At 48.7% G+C, this 15,894-nt stretch overlaps 1 protein-coding gene across 1 annotated transcript in view; it reads left to right on the forward strand.

Annotated features, from left to right (window-relative positions):
• The window catches only part of LRRC75A (leucine rich repeat containing 75A), a 187,760-nt gene that overhangs the window by 100,609 nt on the left and 71,257 nt on the right, over positions 1-15,894 (forward strand). Inside the window, exon 3 of the mRNA XM_044993719.1 lies at positions 14,133-14,245. Within this exon, the coding sequence (XP_044849654.1) occupies positions 14,133-14,245 (113 nt within the window). The remainder of the gene's footprint in view (positions 1-14,132; positions 14,246-15,894) is intronic.

The raw sequence follows: 15,894 nt of genomic DNA on the forward strand, positions 1-15,894 counted from the left end.
GCGCAGCGCTGCGTGCTCTGCCCATGGTCTGAGATTTGTGTTGGGGAGCATTGGAGTGAAATAGTCTCCATGGAGCTGCTCCACAGCCTGGGGTGCGGTTCTTTTCTCCTGATCCCTCCTGTGCATCTGCCCAGCATGCAGCCCTGCTTCTCGAGCCTACGACTGGGCTCAGGAGTTTGTCTAAGGTGAAGAAAGTTCTCATAGCCACAGGCAAGCTCAAATGTTTTAACTAGGGCTGTCGATTAATCACAGTTTTAATTGCACTGTTAACAGAACACCAATTGAAATATATTAAATATTTTGGATGTTTTTCTACATTTTCAAATATTTGATTTCAATTTACAACACAGAGTACAAAGTGTACACTGCTCACTTTATATTATTTTTATAACAAATATTTACACTATAAAAATGATAAAAATATTTTTCAATTCACCTCATACAAGTACTGTAATGCAGTCTCTTTATCTTGAAAGTGCAACTTATAAATGTAGATTTTGTTTGTTTGTTACATAACTGCACTCAAAAACAAAACAACGTGAAACTTTAGCGCCTACAAGTCCACTCAGTCCTACTTCTTGTTCAGCCAATCACTAAGGCCTGGTCTACACTGGGGCGGGGGGTCGATCTAAGGTACGCAACTTCAGCTACGTGAATAGCGTAGCTGAAGTCGAAGTACCTTAGCTCATATTACTTACCCGTCCTCATGGCGCGGGATCGACGTCCGCAGCTCTCCCGTCGACTCCGCCAACGCCACTCGCTCTGGTGGAGTTCCGGAGTCGACGGGAGCGCGTTCGGGGTTCGATATATTGCGTCTAGATGAGACACGATATATCGAACTCCGAGAAATCGATTGCTACCCGCCGATCCGGCGGGTAGTGAAGACGTACCCTAAGACAAGATAATGCTGTCTACTTCTTATTTACAACGTCACTTGAAAATGACACTGTTGTAGCCAGCAACAGTGTTACAAGCCTGACTCTCTACAGCTTGAATGATTCTGTAGCTGGAGCCTGCAATGGACCTATATCCTCTCTGGATTGGGCCCAGCAGGAGACACGTCATACACACCGACCCGTGGGTTTACATCTACATTAATTGCAAAAATCCCGTTTAAAGCCACATTAGTGAACACACTGCCAATCATGGTTCTGTTTTCCTAGACTCCTCCAGCTCAGCCATTGATTCAGTGTGTGATTTTTGGGCGAGTCACTTAGCTCCCCTGGCTGTATACTGCTTTGAGCTCCGGATATGAAAGAGGCAATCAGGCATTGTGATTAAAGCTTGCTACTAAAGAAGTACAGAGCTGCTGCCATCCTGCAGTGGCTGCCTGTTCTTCAGAGCAATAATTTAAGAACAAGTTCCACAGACTGACTATGCGTTGTATGAAGAAATACTTCCTTTTAAATCTGCTGCCTATTCATTTCCTTTGGTGACACTTGGCTCTTGTGTTATGAGAAGGAGTAAATAACACCTCCTTATTTACTTTCTCCACACCAGTCATGATTTTATAGACCTCTATCCTATCCCCCCTTAGTCGTCTCTTTTCCAAGCTGAAAAGTCCCAGTCTTATTAATCTTTCCTCATATGGCAGCCGTTCCATACCCCTAATAATTTTTGTTGCTCTTTTCTGAATCTTTTCCAATTCCAATATATCTTTTCTGAGATGGGGCGACCACATCTGCACGCAGTATTCAAGATGTGGGTGTACCATGGATTTATACAGAGGCAATATAATATTTTCTGTTTTATTATCTATCTCTTTCTTAATGATTCCCAACATGCTGTTCACCTTTTTGACGGCCGCTGCACATTGAGCGGCTGTTTTTCAGAAAACTCTCCACAGTGACACCAAGATCTTTCTAGAGTGGTAACAGCTAATTTAAACCCCAGCATTTTATATGGACAGTTGGAATTACGTTTTCCTACCGACATTCAATTTCATTTGCAATCTAATGGGTGATTTAAAAGCCGGGGTCTCTCGTTGTAAGCAATCACTGTTGGTTTTTGGGGGGTGGGGTAGGGTAAATCTATGTGCTAAAAGCCCCAAATATCAAGGGGCAGTGGGAGAGTCTGAAGTTACACCCGCCCTGCAGTTAAAAATCGATCCCTTTAAAGAAATCACTGATCGCTGTGATCTGAACCCACCTGAATGACCCTAGCCTGTCCCCTCCCTGAATGAGAGGGGAAAGCCAGAGGCCTGCAGTGGCTTGAACCTGGGCTGTGATTGCTTTCTCCTGCTTTCCTGTGGGGGCCAGTTCTGCTAAAACAGGGATCTTCTCACCTTGCTCCTCCCTCCAGTTTGCACCCAGTACTCAAGCCTGCCTTGAACGAAGCACAATCGGACCAAGCCCGTGCCCTGCCCTCGCATCTTCCATCTTAGTACCTCAGATTGCTCTACCCGCATTCATGAATGGAGTCTTTCTCAGCCCTCCTGCTGGGACTTCTCCCCACTAAACCGGTTAGAAGAAATGGGCCAGAACATGACGTTTCGATCCAGTCGTCCAGCAGAGCGTGAGGAGCTTTGGATCCAGTGTCCTGGGCTGGATACTTTCTTGCTTTTGCCGTTCACATAAATCACTTCTCCCAAGAGCAGAGCTCGAGAACCTGGGCTACACTTTGTAGGAGTTTTTCTTTACTGTGATCACAGAGAATTAGGCTGCTCCTACTGATCCCCGCCCCTTCCCCAGTCCGGTACATTTGCATTAGAACTCCCTTGTCTTTCTGTCGTTCTCTGCCGTTCTGTCACATTCCCGTTGTGAGTCATTTTTCTCCCCCACCTCCACACCTCGTAATTGCAGCTTTCAGGATAATATTGGTGATAATTTTCAGCATAATATTATGACACGGCTGCCGCCTTTTATGCAGTGTTTAACCTTTCCATTTTCTTTCCAACAAAGAACAGCAGGAGGTTTCAGAGACAGAGACCCCAGTCTGTCTGAGTCAGTACCCTGAACTCCCTGATAGTGCTAAAAACTGAATCCATTATCCAAGTGGCTGTTTCATCATTAAAGCTTTGCCTGAATGAAATGAACGAAATGAACACTGACTGCAACAAGCTACTCGCTATGGATCCCGCTACCGTATCCCACGCACAGCATCCGAAGTTCGTTTATACCAGGTCACATTCAATTTTCCTTGATGGCCATTGCAAAAAGGGAGGATGGCTGGCCTGGCAGTTGAGATGCTGGATTTGGCCTCAAGCTCTGTGGATTCAGTTTTCAGCAGTGCCACAGACTTCCTGTCTGACTTGGGGTGAGTCCTGGAGGGTCTGTCTGCACTGAAGTTGAGAGGCGTAATGGCAGCACAGGGAGGCCTATTCAAGCTAGCTTAGCTCGCTAAAAATAGCAGCGTCGCTGCGGCGAGGCGGACTAGCCACCGGAGTACAGTCCCACCTGGGATCCTACCTACGTATTCAGGGGACGAGCCTCAGCAAGCCTGGTTACACAGCTGTTTTTAGTGAGCTAGCTTCATCAGCGCTACGTTGGCTGCTTACACGTGCTCTCCTAATGGCAGCACCTCCAGGACTTCTCTACATGGGGAGCTAGCGCAGAGTAGCTAGTGTGCACCAGACAAGCCCTAAATCTCTCTGGGCATCCATTGTGCCCCTGGGAAATCGGGAATAATACTTCCCAGCCTCAGAGGAGTTTGTGAGGATAAGCACTTCGGAGGCGCACAGATAGAGGCCACATAAACATCTAATTAGAGAGAAATATAGCCACATGCCGGCCCATTGTACAGCGTTTGAATTGGGCAAAATTGTAGGCTCAGAGGTAGAGGAGCTTGTCAGGCCCTCTGCCAGCTCAGAATTCTTCCACGGCGGTTCCAGCGTTTTACCACCTCCTTCCCCTTTCAGAACGGTTGCTGTTGGGTGCTGAAAATCTAGGGTGAAAGCACAGCCCTGTTGAAATCAGCGGGAGCGTTCTCATTGGCTTCAGTCGTGCCAGGATTTCACCCTTGGCCCTTGTCTCGATGCTTAAATGAGAGCTGAGCTCTTTTGAAACTCTGGCCACTTGTGTGGAATGAGAGTCTGTAGACACCAGTCAACATGGTTTCTGCATGCAATGCAGGATGACCAGGGCTTTCCTGAGAGCCATAACACCACTTTTACCAGCTGGTTTGAGATGCAAGTCCAAATCTGAATACAGATGCCGCCAATAGGCACCACTGAGGCTATCATATCAAATGGCCTAGCAGGAGCCACAGTCACCAAACCTCTCTTTATGACAAAAAGATTGAATGCTGGATTTACTGAATTTTCACGTTGTTATTTTTGTATCTGCCTTTTGGAGACTGGATGTATATTTTTCTGAGCCGGGGGTCTGGTAGATCACTGGAGAGGTGACAATTTGTTGGACTGTGTGCAAAACTCCACAGCAGTGGCTTGTTATCGAGCATACAAAGCAGAGCAGCGTCTCAACAAGAACAAATTCTCGAGCCCAGTCAACAGCTTTCTCTGCATGCGTCACCCTCTCTCCCTAGTTTGGTTCCTTTATGCATTGGCAGCGTGGAAGGGAACAAAACAAATTCAGAGTTAATTGGAGGAGAAGGAAACAGTTGTTCGAGCAGGAATACAGGGTCCTAGCTAGCTAGTCTATCAATCCTGAGCCTACAAATACAAATATTAATCCCAAAGGGGAAGCTTTTGTTTTGCACCGTAGATGTTAGATTCACTTTAGTTTTTATAGTGCTTTATTGGCTTTTTCATGATGTTTTGTTTTATTCTGTTCGACTTGTTTGTGTAGCTGTCCGAGTGCCTGGCTGTGGGGGAAGGGTGCTTTATACAGGAAGTTTTAACTGTTCTTCATCGAGAGTGCTAGCCAAATGGTTTCGGTGAGATGTGGAAGAAAATGGCCGAGTTTCTGGAGATGCTTAAAACCCAGTTAATCTGGGACAATGGCAGTCCAATGAGGTCACTGGTTTTGCAGAGGTTGTCCCTTGAACAAACCCGGCATGTGAGCCATCCCCAAAGACTAGGGGAGTTCAGATCTGGATCCAAACTTTATCATGTGGCCTCGTGTCTGTAACGGGTGATCACAAAACTGGATAACTGAACACCCATCACGTTTAGTAGATTGGGCCGCTCTGCATTTTAAGTGTCTTAGTAACTGGGTGCACAACTCCGAATCATTTGAGAGACTCTGCAGAAGAGCCCCGAGTACCATACGCGGGTCAGTCTTCATGGACTGATGGAGTCAGAGTTCTAAGCACTTGCAACGTATCTGAACCATGTGGGTTCTGGGATGATAATTGGATCTCTGTTTTGTGCTCTGTTCAGTTTTTAATTCAAATTTTGTTCTAACGCCAGTGCAGACAGAGCACTGGCACGTTAAAGACATTGCTCAGAAAACTCGCTGTGCATTTAGCTATTAGAAGAAATGTCGCCACAAGCGGCTGAGTGATTTATATTCTGGATAAAGCACTTTTCATTGGTTTCTCATTTCCCATTTTATTTCATAACAAACTACTTTCTTTTGCTTTAATCAAAAGGGAACAAACAACCAACAGACCCAATGATAAATCACTTGGGGAGGCCTTGGGTTTTGTAGGTGTAAAAATTTGTGGCATTTTCGTCTCATTTTTAGATCTGCAGGGTCCTGAATGAGGAAAGCTGAAGTTGGCAGAGTGGGTGGGGAATATTTAGAGGGAGTAGATTCCTGCCCTATCTTTCAGAGATGTTTTGAGGTTTAACTAATGAAGGATTGCACAGTGCTTTGAGATCCTCCAGTGCAATAGGCAATAGGAAGTTCTCCACGTTCTTGGGTGCTCATTCAAAACACCAACCTTCCTAGTGTTTATCTATTGCTGATTAAAAGGAGCTTTGGAGTGTGTAGCAACTAGGTGTTATGGGGCCCTATCCTGAGAGGTGGTAGAAAGAAATGTAACTCCCGTGAAGTCCTTTCTCTCGGTCTTCTGATGTATTGTAGATCCCGATTTAGGAAACTTTCAGTGTTGAAGAAAGTACTTAGGCATGTGCTTAACTTTAGCTTGTGCGTAAGTACTTTCCTGAATAGCTCTGCGCTTAAGCATACGCTTAAGTACCAGAAATGGGTCCCTAATCGCTAAACTTAAATCAACAGATGTGGCTGCTAGCCACCTTTTAAAGTTTGGTTGTCAAGTCATTCTGAAACTGCTTCCAACTCATCTCTGACATGAACCTTCTCTTAAAGCTGACTGTTATTACAAAGATACTTCGAGTTTCCACCCGAGCTGTTGAAAGCATCCATCATTGCCTGCTGTCTCAGATGAGGGATGGGATGCAGGTGTTACTACTGATTCCATCCCTTCCCTCTATCAGTTCACACAGATAGCAGTAGCTATCTGTCTTTGCTGAATTAAATCAGCTCTTGATTGATGTATGTTATGCCTTAAGAGCGCGGGTCGGCTTAGCAACAGGTCTACACCAAAATTTGAGGATTTTAATTTAAGCTCTATTGAATTATTGAATATCTAATACATTGTTGTTTTGTTTACCTGGAGTGTTCACGGGCATGGAGCCCCTCAGCTCCCAGTGGCTGCGGTTCGCCGTTCCCAGCCAATGGGAGCTGCGGGAAGTGGCGGCCAGCATGTCCCTCGGCCTGCGCCACTTCCTATTGCTCCCATTGGCTGGGAAGGGCAAACTGCGGCCACTGGGAGCCGAGGGGCTCCGTGCCTGCGGACGCTTCAGGTAAACAAAACACCCCGACCTGCCAGCGGCTTACCCTGACGGGCCTGGCGCCAAAGTTTGCCAACCCCTTGAAATATAGGGTCGGCTTATGAAAGGGTCATACCGTTTTTGCCATTTTTACCTATCCATCTTGGGGGTCGGCTTATAAACGAACGGGCTAATGAATGGTAATTGTTTCATAGCATTTCCATTGCATCATTGGTCAAAATCCACTTTGTGGCTTGATTAATTGAACATTTACAATATCTTTCTCTGTACCCTCCTGCTTGGGTGATTTCTGGGGTGAAATATAGAGAAAACATTCCACAAATGACATGTATAAAATATTCAGCTCACAGCCATGTCGGAGCGCTTAGATTCCTAAGAGAGGCTCTGGGATGTGACATCTTAGTGAACTCTCCCGTCTGACTCCTTCCGATGAGTAACAAAACACAGACCAATCAATGTGCATAAACAGCAATGGCCATCAAAGCCTAGGACAATCAGAGTTTCTAGGGCTGTGTATTCGGGATGTCTCTCTCCTCTTAAATGTGCACACAGTTTCTTGGTCCCACATTTCATAGCTGACGACTGAATGGTGAGAGTTCATTAGAATGCCTCTGTTGGCATAACTCTCCTACCCAGGGGAGGCAGTTGGCAGTGGATGGACTGTTCCATGTGGAGCGTGGCCTGGTTAATGAAGCCAGAGGTTGGGTTCATTGTGCCTTGTATTGAGCATGGTGTAAATCAGCGACACGCTGCTCACCTAAAATGAGTCCGAATTCAAGACGAGGCTCAGAAATGAGGCTGGAGAACGCAGCATGGACCACCTGAGACTATCAAAGGCAGAGAGGGATCAGGTCAGGCAGGCTTCCAGAGGAGGTGAGAATGGCCCCTGCCACCACCCATCACAGATTGCTGTCGGGGAGGAGGGTCTCCCCTAATGATCCTGGCGGGACGAGAAGACTGAATCGCTGGGGCCATGCTCCCGGCGTCTTCGTCCCGCTGAGGGGAGAGTGGGCCACCAAGACCCATCCCCCACCAACTGCATGCTGTTGAATGGACTGTGGGTCCCATCACCTGTAGATGTCTGCTGCCAGGGTGGGGAGGAGAGGCCGCTGGCCACCAGCCACTTCCCACCAAGTCTCCTTGCTGTGGGCCGGGCAGGACATGGGGGAGCAGGCGGTCCTCAGTCCCCGGTGCATCGTCAGGGAGGTGAAATATTTATGGCTCTGCCACGCTGCGCACAGGCCGGGCTCGCTTGCTCCCAGCTCTTTGCATCTGTGGCCCACTTGGGAAGAGCCACTTTTATTTTTTGGAGATGATAATGGGTCCAGAACGGTTGTGCTGCCGAGCCTGGGACTGACCTGCTTGCTGGAACTGAGCCCGTGTAGTGTAGGGACGCAGCCCACAACGTCTCTCTTAACGCCAGAGGTCTGAGGCACAGTTAACACAAAGAACAGGCAGGTTTTTATTTCCCCACGTGGGACATGTACATTCTGCACCCAGGTTCTGAGCCTGCTGGGAAGTGCGGGAGAAGTTCTCCTCTCTGCTGTGTCTTTCGGCTCTTCGGGGACCATTATTCAGGATTTCCAATTGAGCCTTTTTTTATTGGGCCATCTGTATCCTGTCACAGGCCGTCTCACGGTAAAGCCCCAATACCAAACAGGCTCTCATTGATTTCAAATGATTTACAGTTCGATTAGCTTTCTGGACACGCTGCAGTTGGGAAGGCGTTTGCCTGCCGCGGCCACGGCAGTCGTATGATTTCTTACTTTGCTCGGACTTCTCATTGTTCACACCAGAGAACTCTAAGCAGAAGTTTCTCTCCCTCCCCTGCCTCGGTGCAGAAGTTGCACCCTGTAGAGTGGGGCTTAGATGCACAAGTCACTCTCCCATACCAAGAACACAGGCTGGCATTAGCCACTTGCAGTAGCTGGCCCTAGAGATTTCCAGCATAGCACAGAGTGGGGACCCCCTGTCTCTCCGCGCAGGGCTCAGGGTGAAAGTAACTTAAAGGACTTACCAGTACGGCAGAGTCCTGAGAAGGGGGCGGGGTCTCAACCAGAAGAGGTGGCCCTTTAAATCGAGGGCTCTGGCTGCGAGAGCGTTTGTCTCCGCGTGCTGGCTGCAGAGCCAGAAATCCTCCTCCTCCCCCACCCACCTCTGGCTCTACTGCTTTTGCCGGGCCTCTCTCTTCGCTCCCTAAACCTGCCTCCCAGCCAAAGCTATTTGCAAGGTTTCCCAGCAGAGCCAGGCATTCAGCTGGAGGCTGGGACTGCCTGGCCAAGAGCCACGTGCTCCGTGCACCAACAGAGCCGCTTTGTATGCACACACGTGCCGATGGCACAAGAAGTTCAGACCTCAGCAGAAAGACAACAGGCTGTTTGGCATCTGACAGCGGAGCAGGGGAAGAACCGCAACCATAGCATGCTTGCTTCTTTGCTGCAATCCTTGATTATTGTTTTTGTGGTGGGGATGTTTAATCTTTGACATTTCACGTGGCAGCTTTAAAGGGGAAAAGACAGGCAGCGGAAGACAATAGCTAATCAGCTGGAGACTGGTCGAGTACTTGGCCTAATGAGAATAAGAAATGAGAGCCAGAAGCTCCTGGGAACCCACACAGTCTGTCTCCTGTCTGCATGCTGTTCCCCGTGCATGCGTCTGCGTGGGTGTGTGCAACTGCCTGGATGGTTGGGCCCCGGAGTTCTGTTCCAGACTCTGTCACTGCTTGCTACGAGACCATGGGTAACTTCCTTCGTCTCTTAAGCCATGTCTACACTATGAGCGCTACCGTGGCCACAGCTGCAGCGCTGTAGTGCCATAGTATAGATGCTTCCTACAGTGTCATAAGGGTTTTTTCCCATCGTTGTAGTTCATCCACCTCCCGGAGCAGTGGTAGCTAGATGGTTAGATGCATTCTTCCCTTGACCCAGCCAGGTCTACGCCAGGGGTTAGGTCAGCATAGCTGCAGGCCCCGGGAGTGACACAGCTCTCAATTTTAAGTGTAGACCAGGACTCGGTGTTTGCCCTTCCGCAAAACAGGGTTAACAGGAACAGAAGGGCGGTATGGATGAATTAGTCAATGTGCATAAAAGGCATTGAGAGCCTTGAATGAAAGCGTCTGAAGCAAAGTAAGATTATTATTATTCAGTATGAATATATGAGCTACCACAGAGCCTGTCTGAATCCCAGAAGCAGTAGGCAGTAACTGACCATACACTGTGTTCTCTGTAAGCCAGATTCTTAAATCTCCCATGGAGCTTCGTCTGCGTGCAGACACCCTCCTGCTGGGTCTACGTTTCCCACCACTGCATGACAGCGCTGTTTGGAGGCGAGGAGCACAGGAGCATGTAAAAGACTAGAGAGAAAGTGAAGGGGTGACTCTGGAATAGAAGTTTCATAAGAGGGGGGTTTTCAATCTAGCAGACAAAGGTCTAACAAGAGCCAATGGCTGGAAGGTGACACTGGACAAATGCAGCCTGGAAAAAAGCCCCGGCTTGCCCAAAAAAACCCAACCCTGATATTCTATGATTCTATGAAAGGTGCGAATTTGTAACTGTGAGGGTAGTTCTCCACTGGAACCCTTTCCCAAGGGAGGAGGTGGATTCTCTATCACTGGACATTTTAAAGTCAAGATTGGATTCTTTTCTAAATTAATTCAGGGAAGCTTCATGGCCTGTGTTACACAAGGGGTCATGCTACATGATCCCAGATGTTACTTTTGCCCTGATAATCTAGGAATCCATGTTTCAGTCAGGTTTCTAACAGACTTCCTGCCGCTTGCTGTGATGATTCACTGTTCCTGATTTCCTATTTTTAATTTAAGCACCTGCTTAAAATCGTTCAGTTGCTTTTAACAGCTTCTCTTGGGCTCTTCGCACATCTTGTATTAAACCCATCAGGGCTGCGTATTATTTGCAGACTCGTAGCAAACGGAGATGAAAAAGACCTATTACATCATCTAGTCTGTTCCTCTGCCATTGCAAGCTTGTTCCCTTCACCACTGTATGCTCCCCAGTGTTTTGTGCTGTCCATTTAAAAATATCTTTGTGTTGGAGCTTCTGCTGCTTTTCTCAGGGCAAGGGCTCTCAACCTGGGGGTCTTGGCCGGGTGTCAGGACCACACCGCCCTTCTCGTAGGGCAAAGTGGGGAAGGGGCTCCAGGTTGGATTGTAGAATGGAAACAGGTAGGAACTCTGGTTTAGGATCTTGTTCTAGTCTGTGGGTACGTCTACACTACGGGACTATTCCGAATTTGCATAAACCGGTTTTGTAAAACAGATTTTATAAAATCGATTGCGCGCGGCCACACTAAGCACATTAATTCGGTGGTGTGCGTCCGCGGTCCGAGGCTAGCGTCGGCTTCTGGAGCGTTGCACTGTGGGTAGCTATTCCCTAGCTATCCCATAGTTCCCGCAGCCTCCCCCGCCGCCCCTTGGAACTTCCAGGTTGAGATCCCAGTGCCTGATGGGGCAAAAATCATTGTCGCGGGTGGTTCTGGGTAAATGTCGTTAGTCACTCCTTCCTCTGGGAAAGCAACGGCAGACAAGCATTTCGCGCCTTTTTCCCCTGGATTGCCCTGGCAGATGCCATAGCATGGCAATCATGGAGCTTGTTTTGCCTTTTGTGACTCTCACCGTATGTGTACTAGATGCCGCTCACAGAGGCGATTCAGCAGCGCTACACAGAAGCATGCTTTTGCTTTTGCATGACAGCAGAGATGGTTACCAGCCATATTGCACCATCCAAACCCTTCCATAAATTGGAACTAAGATGATCATGGCTACCAGTCCTTTTGTACCATTTGCTGCTGTCATAAGTGCCCCTGGCTGCTCTTAGCCAGGGGCGCAAAAGCCAAAATTGGGAATGACTCCCTGAGTCAATCCCTCCTTTTTGGTATCTAAAAATAGAATCAGTCCTGCCTAGAATATAAGCAAGTGTACTAGATAACCACTGTATCATAGAACCAGAGAGCACAGCTGCTCTGTGTCAGATCCTGCAGAAATTATGATCTGTATGCTATTCACAGGGGGTGCTCCTGTAACAACACCACCTGTTCATTCCGTTCTTACCCCAGCCTTCCTGGGCTACCATACCATTGTCCCCCCACTTGTGTGATGAAGTAATAAAGAATGCAGGAATAAGACATGGTGACTTGTTAGTGAGAAATGAGTGGAAGGCAGCCTCCAGCTGCTATGATAGTCCAGACAGGACATTAAGCAGTGTGTAGGAGAGAAGCCCAGCATCCCTCTGCTAGTCCAGGGGCAACTGAATCTTTTCTTTACACATGAAGGGTGGGGGCTGATGGAGCTCAGCCCCCTGTTGCTATGATGACGATGGTTACCAGCCATATTGCACCATCCACCACCAGAAAAAATTAGGGCCAGGCGCCCTTGATCGACCTGACGGATGCTAGTCAGCATGGTTACTGCCCCATGTGCCAATAGGCTGATGACGAGGACGGTTACCAGTCCTTTTGTACCATCAGCCACCCATGGCAGGGGGGGAGTGATGATGTTGGTGTTGACGGCTGCAGCATCGTGTCTATCTGCAGCATTCAGTAAAGATAGGGTGACATGTAAAAGAGTCAGAGGATTGTTTTCCCTTTCGCTTCTGGGGGTGTGGGGGGGGGTGAGTAGATTGCCAAGCTATGCCCTGACCCACCGCGGACACTGTGTTTGACCCTAGAAGCATTTGGAGCTCAGCCAAGAATGCAAATACTTTTCGGAGGCTGCAGGAACTGTGGGATAGCTTCAGTCCTCCAGTCCATGAGCGTCCATTTGATTATTTGGCTTTCCGTTACGCTTGTCACGCTGCAGTGCGCTGAGTCCCTGCTATGGCGTCTGTCTGGAGATTTTTAAAAAAGGATTCTGAATTTCATCTTCTGTAACGGAGCGCTGATAGAACGGATTTGCCTGCCCTTACAGCGATCACATCCGCATGGTCTGTGCTGGAGCTCTTTTTTTATTTTGATTTCGGACTGCATCGCCACCCGTGCTGATCGGAGCTCCACGCTGGGCAAACAGGAAATATTCAAAAGTTCGCGGGGCTTTTCCTGTCTACCTGACCACTGCATCCGAGTTCAGATTGCAGTCCAGAGCGGTCACTGGTGCACTGTGGGATAGCTCCCGGAGGCCAATGCCGTCGATCAGCGTCCACACTAACCCTAATCCGATATGTTAATACCGATACTAGCGTTACTCCTCTCGTTAGGGAGGAGTACAGAAACCGGTTTAAAGAGCCATTAAAATCGATATAAGGTGCCTCCTAGTGTGGACGGTTGTGGCGTTAAATCGGTTTTACGCTCCTAAAACCGGTTTAAACGCCTAGTGTAGACCAGGCTTAACAGACTGGATATAGCCCTTTGTGGCACCCCAAATGATTCTTCTTCTGGCTTGGTGTTTACAACCTTCAAATGTGTGTGGAGGGTCCTCTCTTCTCCTCTAAGCTACCACAGAGCTGAGCTATTCCTATGCAGGGTGACTAATCTTTTGCCATCAGTTGCTCCAAACCCTTAAACACTTTTATTTCTCTTCCCCTGAATTCCTTCCAGTTCATTGACACGTTGAAGGTATTGAGGCGCCCAGAACTCAATGCAGTGTTGCAGGGCCCCTGCTCCTCCCTGAAGCCTAAGGCAAGGCCTGGTCTCTCTTTGAGACGTGATACAGCTGCTCATGAAAGCCCATTGACAGGTGCTGGAGAATGAAGCAGAGGGACGTGGGTGATAATTGCTCAGAGACGGGTCGCTCCTAGGACAGCAGTGCTGGATTTAGTTGTCCTATCTTTCACATGGCTGTTTAATCCGATCAGGTAATACATTATGATGATTAGGGGCCCGCAGTTCTCCCTGGCTTCAGAATGCCATCTTTCCTAACCCTGAACCCGCAAGGATGGGTTGTCCGCTGGAGTCCTGATTGAGAACTCGGTTGCCAGCGGGATCAATGACTACCGGAGAAGGAAATGGGAGGGCTGGTGGTTTGTCGAGTACTGATAACCTGTTCAGAACGTCATGCGACACAAGCCTTGCCCCAGCAGGCTGACAGTCAGACAGAGTGGGGAAGGCACACGGGGAGCAGATGTTCTGAACTAGCTCACATCACCTCTCCTGTAACGCTGCGTACGGAGGCCTTTTGGAGTGGGGCAGTGGTTGTGGGTTTTGTGATGAACTGAGCGGTTCTCCCTTGGGTAACCGAGAGCCTCAGCAGCACTGTCGTGTGCAGAACAGGGCGGTGACTTGGTTATGCATGCTGTCCATGGGGTATTTTAATGATTGATAGTCATTGTTTTCCGGTGGTTGATTTTGATTTTTCAGAACAGTCCCATGGGGCTCGCCGCCTTGACGTGGGACCCAGTGCGTGAGCCACTTCTGGGGCAAAGCAGCTCCATTGTATTGCAAATGGACTCGGCTCTTCTCTTATTAATGATCCCCTGAAGCGGCATTGCTACAAATAACCTACCTGGCATCCTTCCCTTTGCCTATGCAGGAGGGAGACTCGTTTGGAGCCATGGAGAAGGTCTGCAGGCAGCTGACCTACCACCTCAGCCCTCACTCGCAGTGGAGACGCCAAGGGATCGTGAAGAGGAAGCCGCAGTCCTGGTGAGTCAGCTTCCGAAAGCCGCGCGGATTGATGGTTTGACATTTCCTCCCGCCCCCCCGGCCGGGTGCTTCTAGACGTGTTGGGGTCACTTTAAGGTCGGAATGGAAGGCGATCGCTTCTGCCGCGGTGATCGGCGTTTGTGGGTTGGTAGCTGTACGTAAGCCATCGGGGAGCAGAGATTGTTTCCCCGGAATCAAATTTATTCATCGTCTCAGCTGCATTTCCCGTGCTCCCGGCGACACTAATCTGTCTGTGCCACCGTATCTGTGCGTTGACTCACCCCGTCCCTTGAGGGAGAGGTGAGAAGCCTCCTGTGCTCCTGGGTAGATTTAACTCCTGGGAAATGCGCTGCTTTAGTACGGACAGTCAGTGCGCTCTGCAGGACGCAGCCCAACTATCTCCCTTGCAAATAACGTCAGTTCCCTTTGGTTATGGCCTAGGGGCTTGATTCTGCACGGCACAGGTGTGGAGTGTTGCACCTGTAAATCCTGGGTAAAAAGGGAGGAACAGGTGAGCTCATGGGAACCCGACCCTACGCTGAGGAGTGTGCTGGCCACTAGGTTGCTCTTGCCTAGTAATAGGAGTGAGACCTACGTGGGGAGTGTAGAAATAAGGGCCTTATTAGCATGATGAGGATTATGCTTACCCCAGGTCTCCTCCAGCATACCTAGTCACAGACCTCTGCACTCCTCTTACCCAATGCATTTGTGAACAAGGGGGCAGGTGCACAGGAGGCTTGAGACTTGCACCCAGTCCATGCAGCAGAGTTTACCTAGCATTTACCCTCCTCTGCCGTCACTGTCTCTTTGGCTGGGCTTTGCTTGCCACTGGGACGACACCCGCTCTTCACTGCCCTTGGAGAATTCACTGTTTCTGCTGCAATGTACCTGCTTTTCTGCCCTGGTTCACATTATGCAGGGACTTGGGGGGATGCAGGCTTAATTGCTATGATGCTGATGTGTGCATTCATCTTTGCAACGCTAGACAGAGCTCCTGGGGCTTAGATCTGCCAGGCCAGTTGGTGTAACGTATCTGAATTAATCAACTGCACTGGGGATTTAGCAAGAAGGGCTTTAGGATGGGATTTTCAAAAGCTACAAAGGGACTTAAATACCCAACTCCTAGTGAAAGTCCAATGGGAATTGGGTGCTTAACTCTCGATGAATCTCACTCTTATTAAATCAGCGTTTGCATAGGAGGGTGCAACCCTCTCCCTTTCTAAATCTCTAGCCCTTCCCCCTTGTCCGTTTTGTACTCGCTGTCAGGGAAGGCTGCATGAAACTTCCACAGCTGGATAAATCCTTAGCTGACAACTGTTGTATTCCCCACCAGAGTCTATGGCGTAATGGGATGATCAGAGACAACACCAGTTTGTCCGGGTTAGACTTTCTGCTCTGGCAGTTAACATACAAGCACAGCAGCTGTGTTGTTGTGAGACATCTTGGCTTTGTGGTGATTTGCATAAAGGGAATTGTGGGATTAAAAACAGCCCAGGGGAAGGGGAGGAAAACATCTAATTAAAATGAACCATCTTAACCCCTCCCCCTGCAAGCTCCTCAAAAAACCCAGCGTCCCTGCTCGGTGCGTGTCCCAAAACTCTGCAGCCTAGAAGCACATGGCTAAGGCAGCATTGACAGAAATCCAAAAG

The sequence above is a fragment of the Mauremys mutica genome, chromosome 19, assembly GCF_020497125.1.
Source record: "Mauremys mutica isolate MM-2020 ecotype Southern chromosome 19, ASM2049712v1, whole genome shotgun sequence".
In the NCBI taxonomy this organism is placed as follows: Eukaryota; Metazoa; Chordata; order Testudines; family Geoemydidae; genus Mauremys; species Mauremys mutica.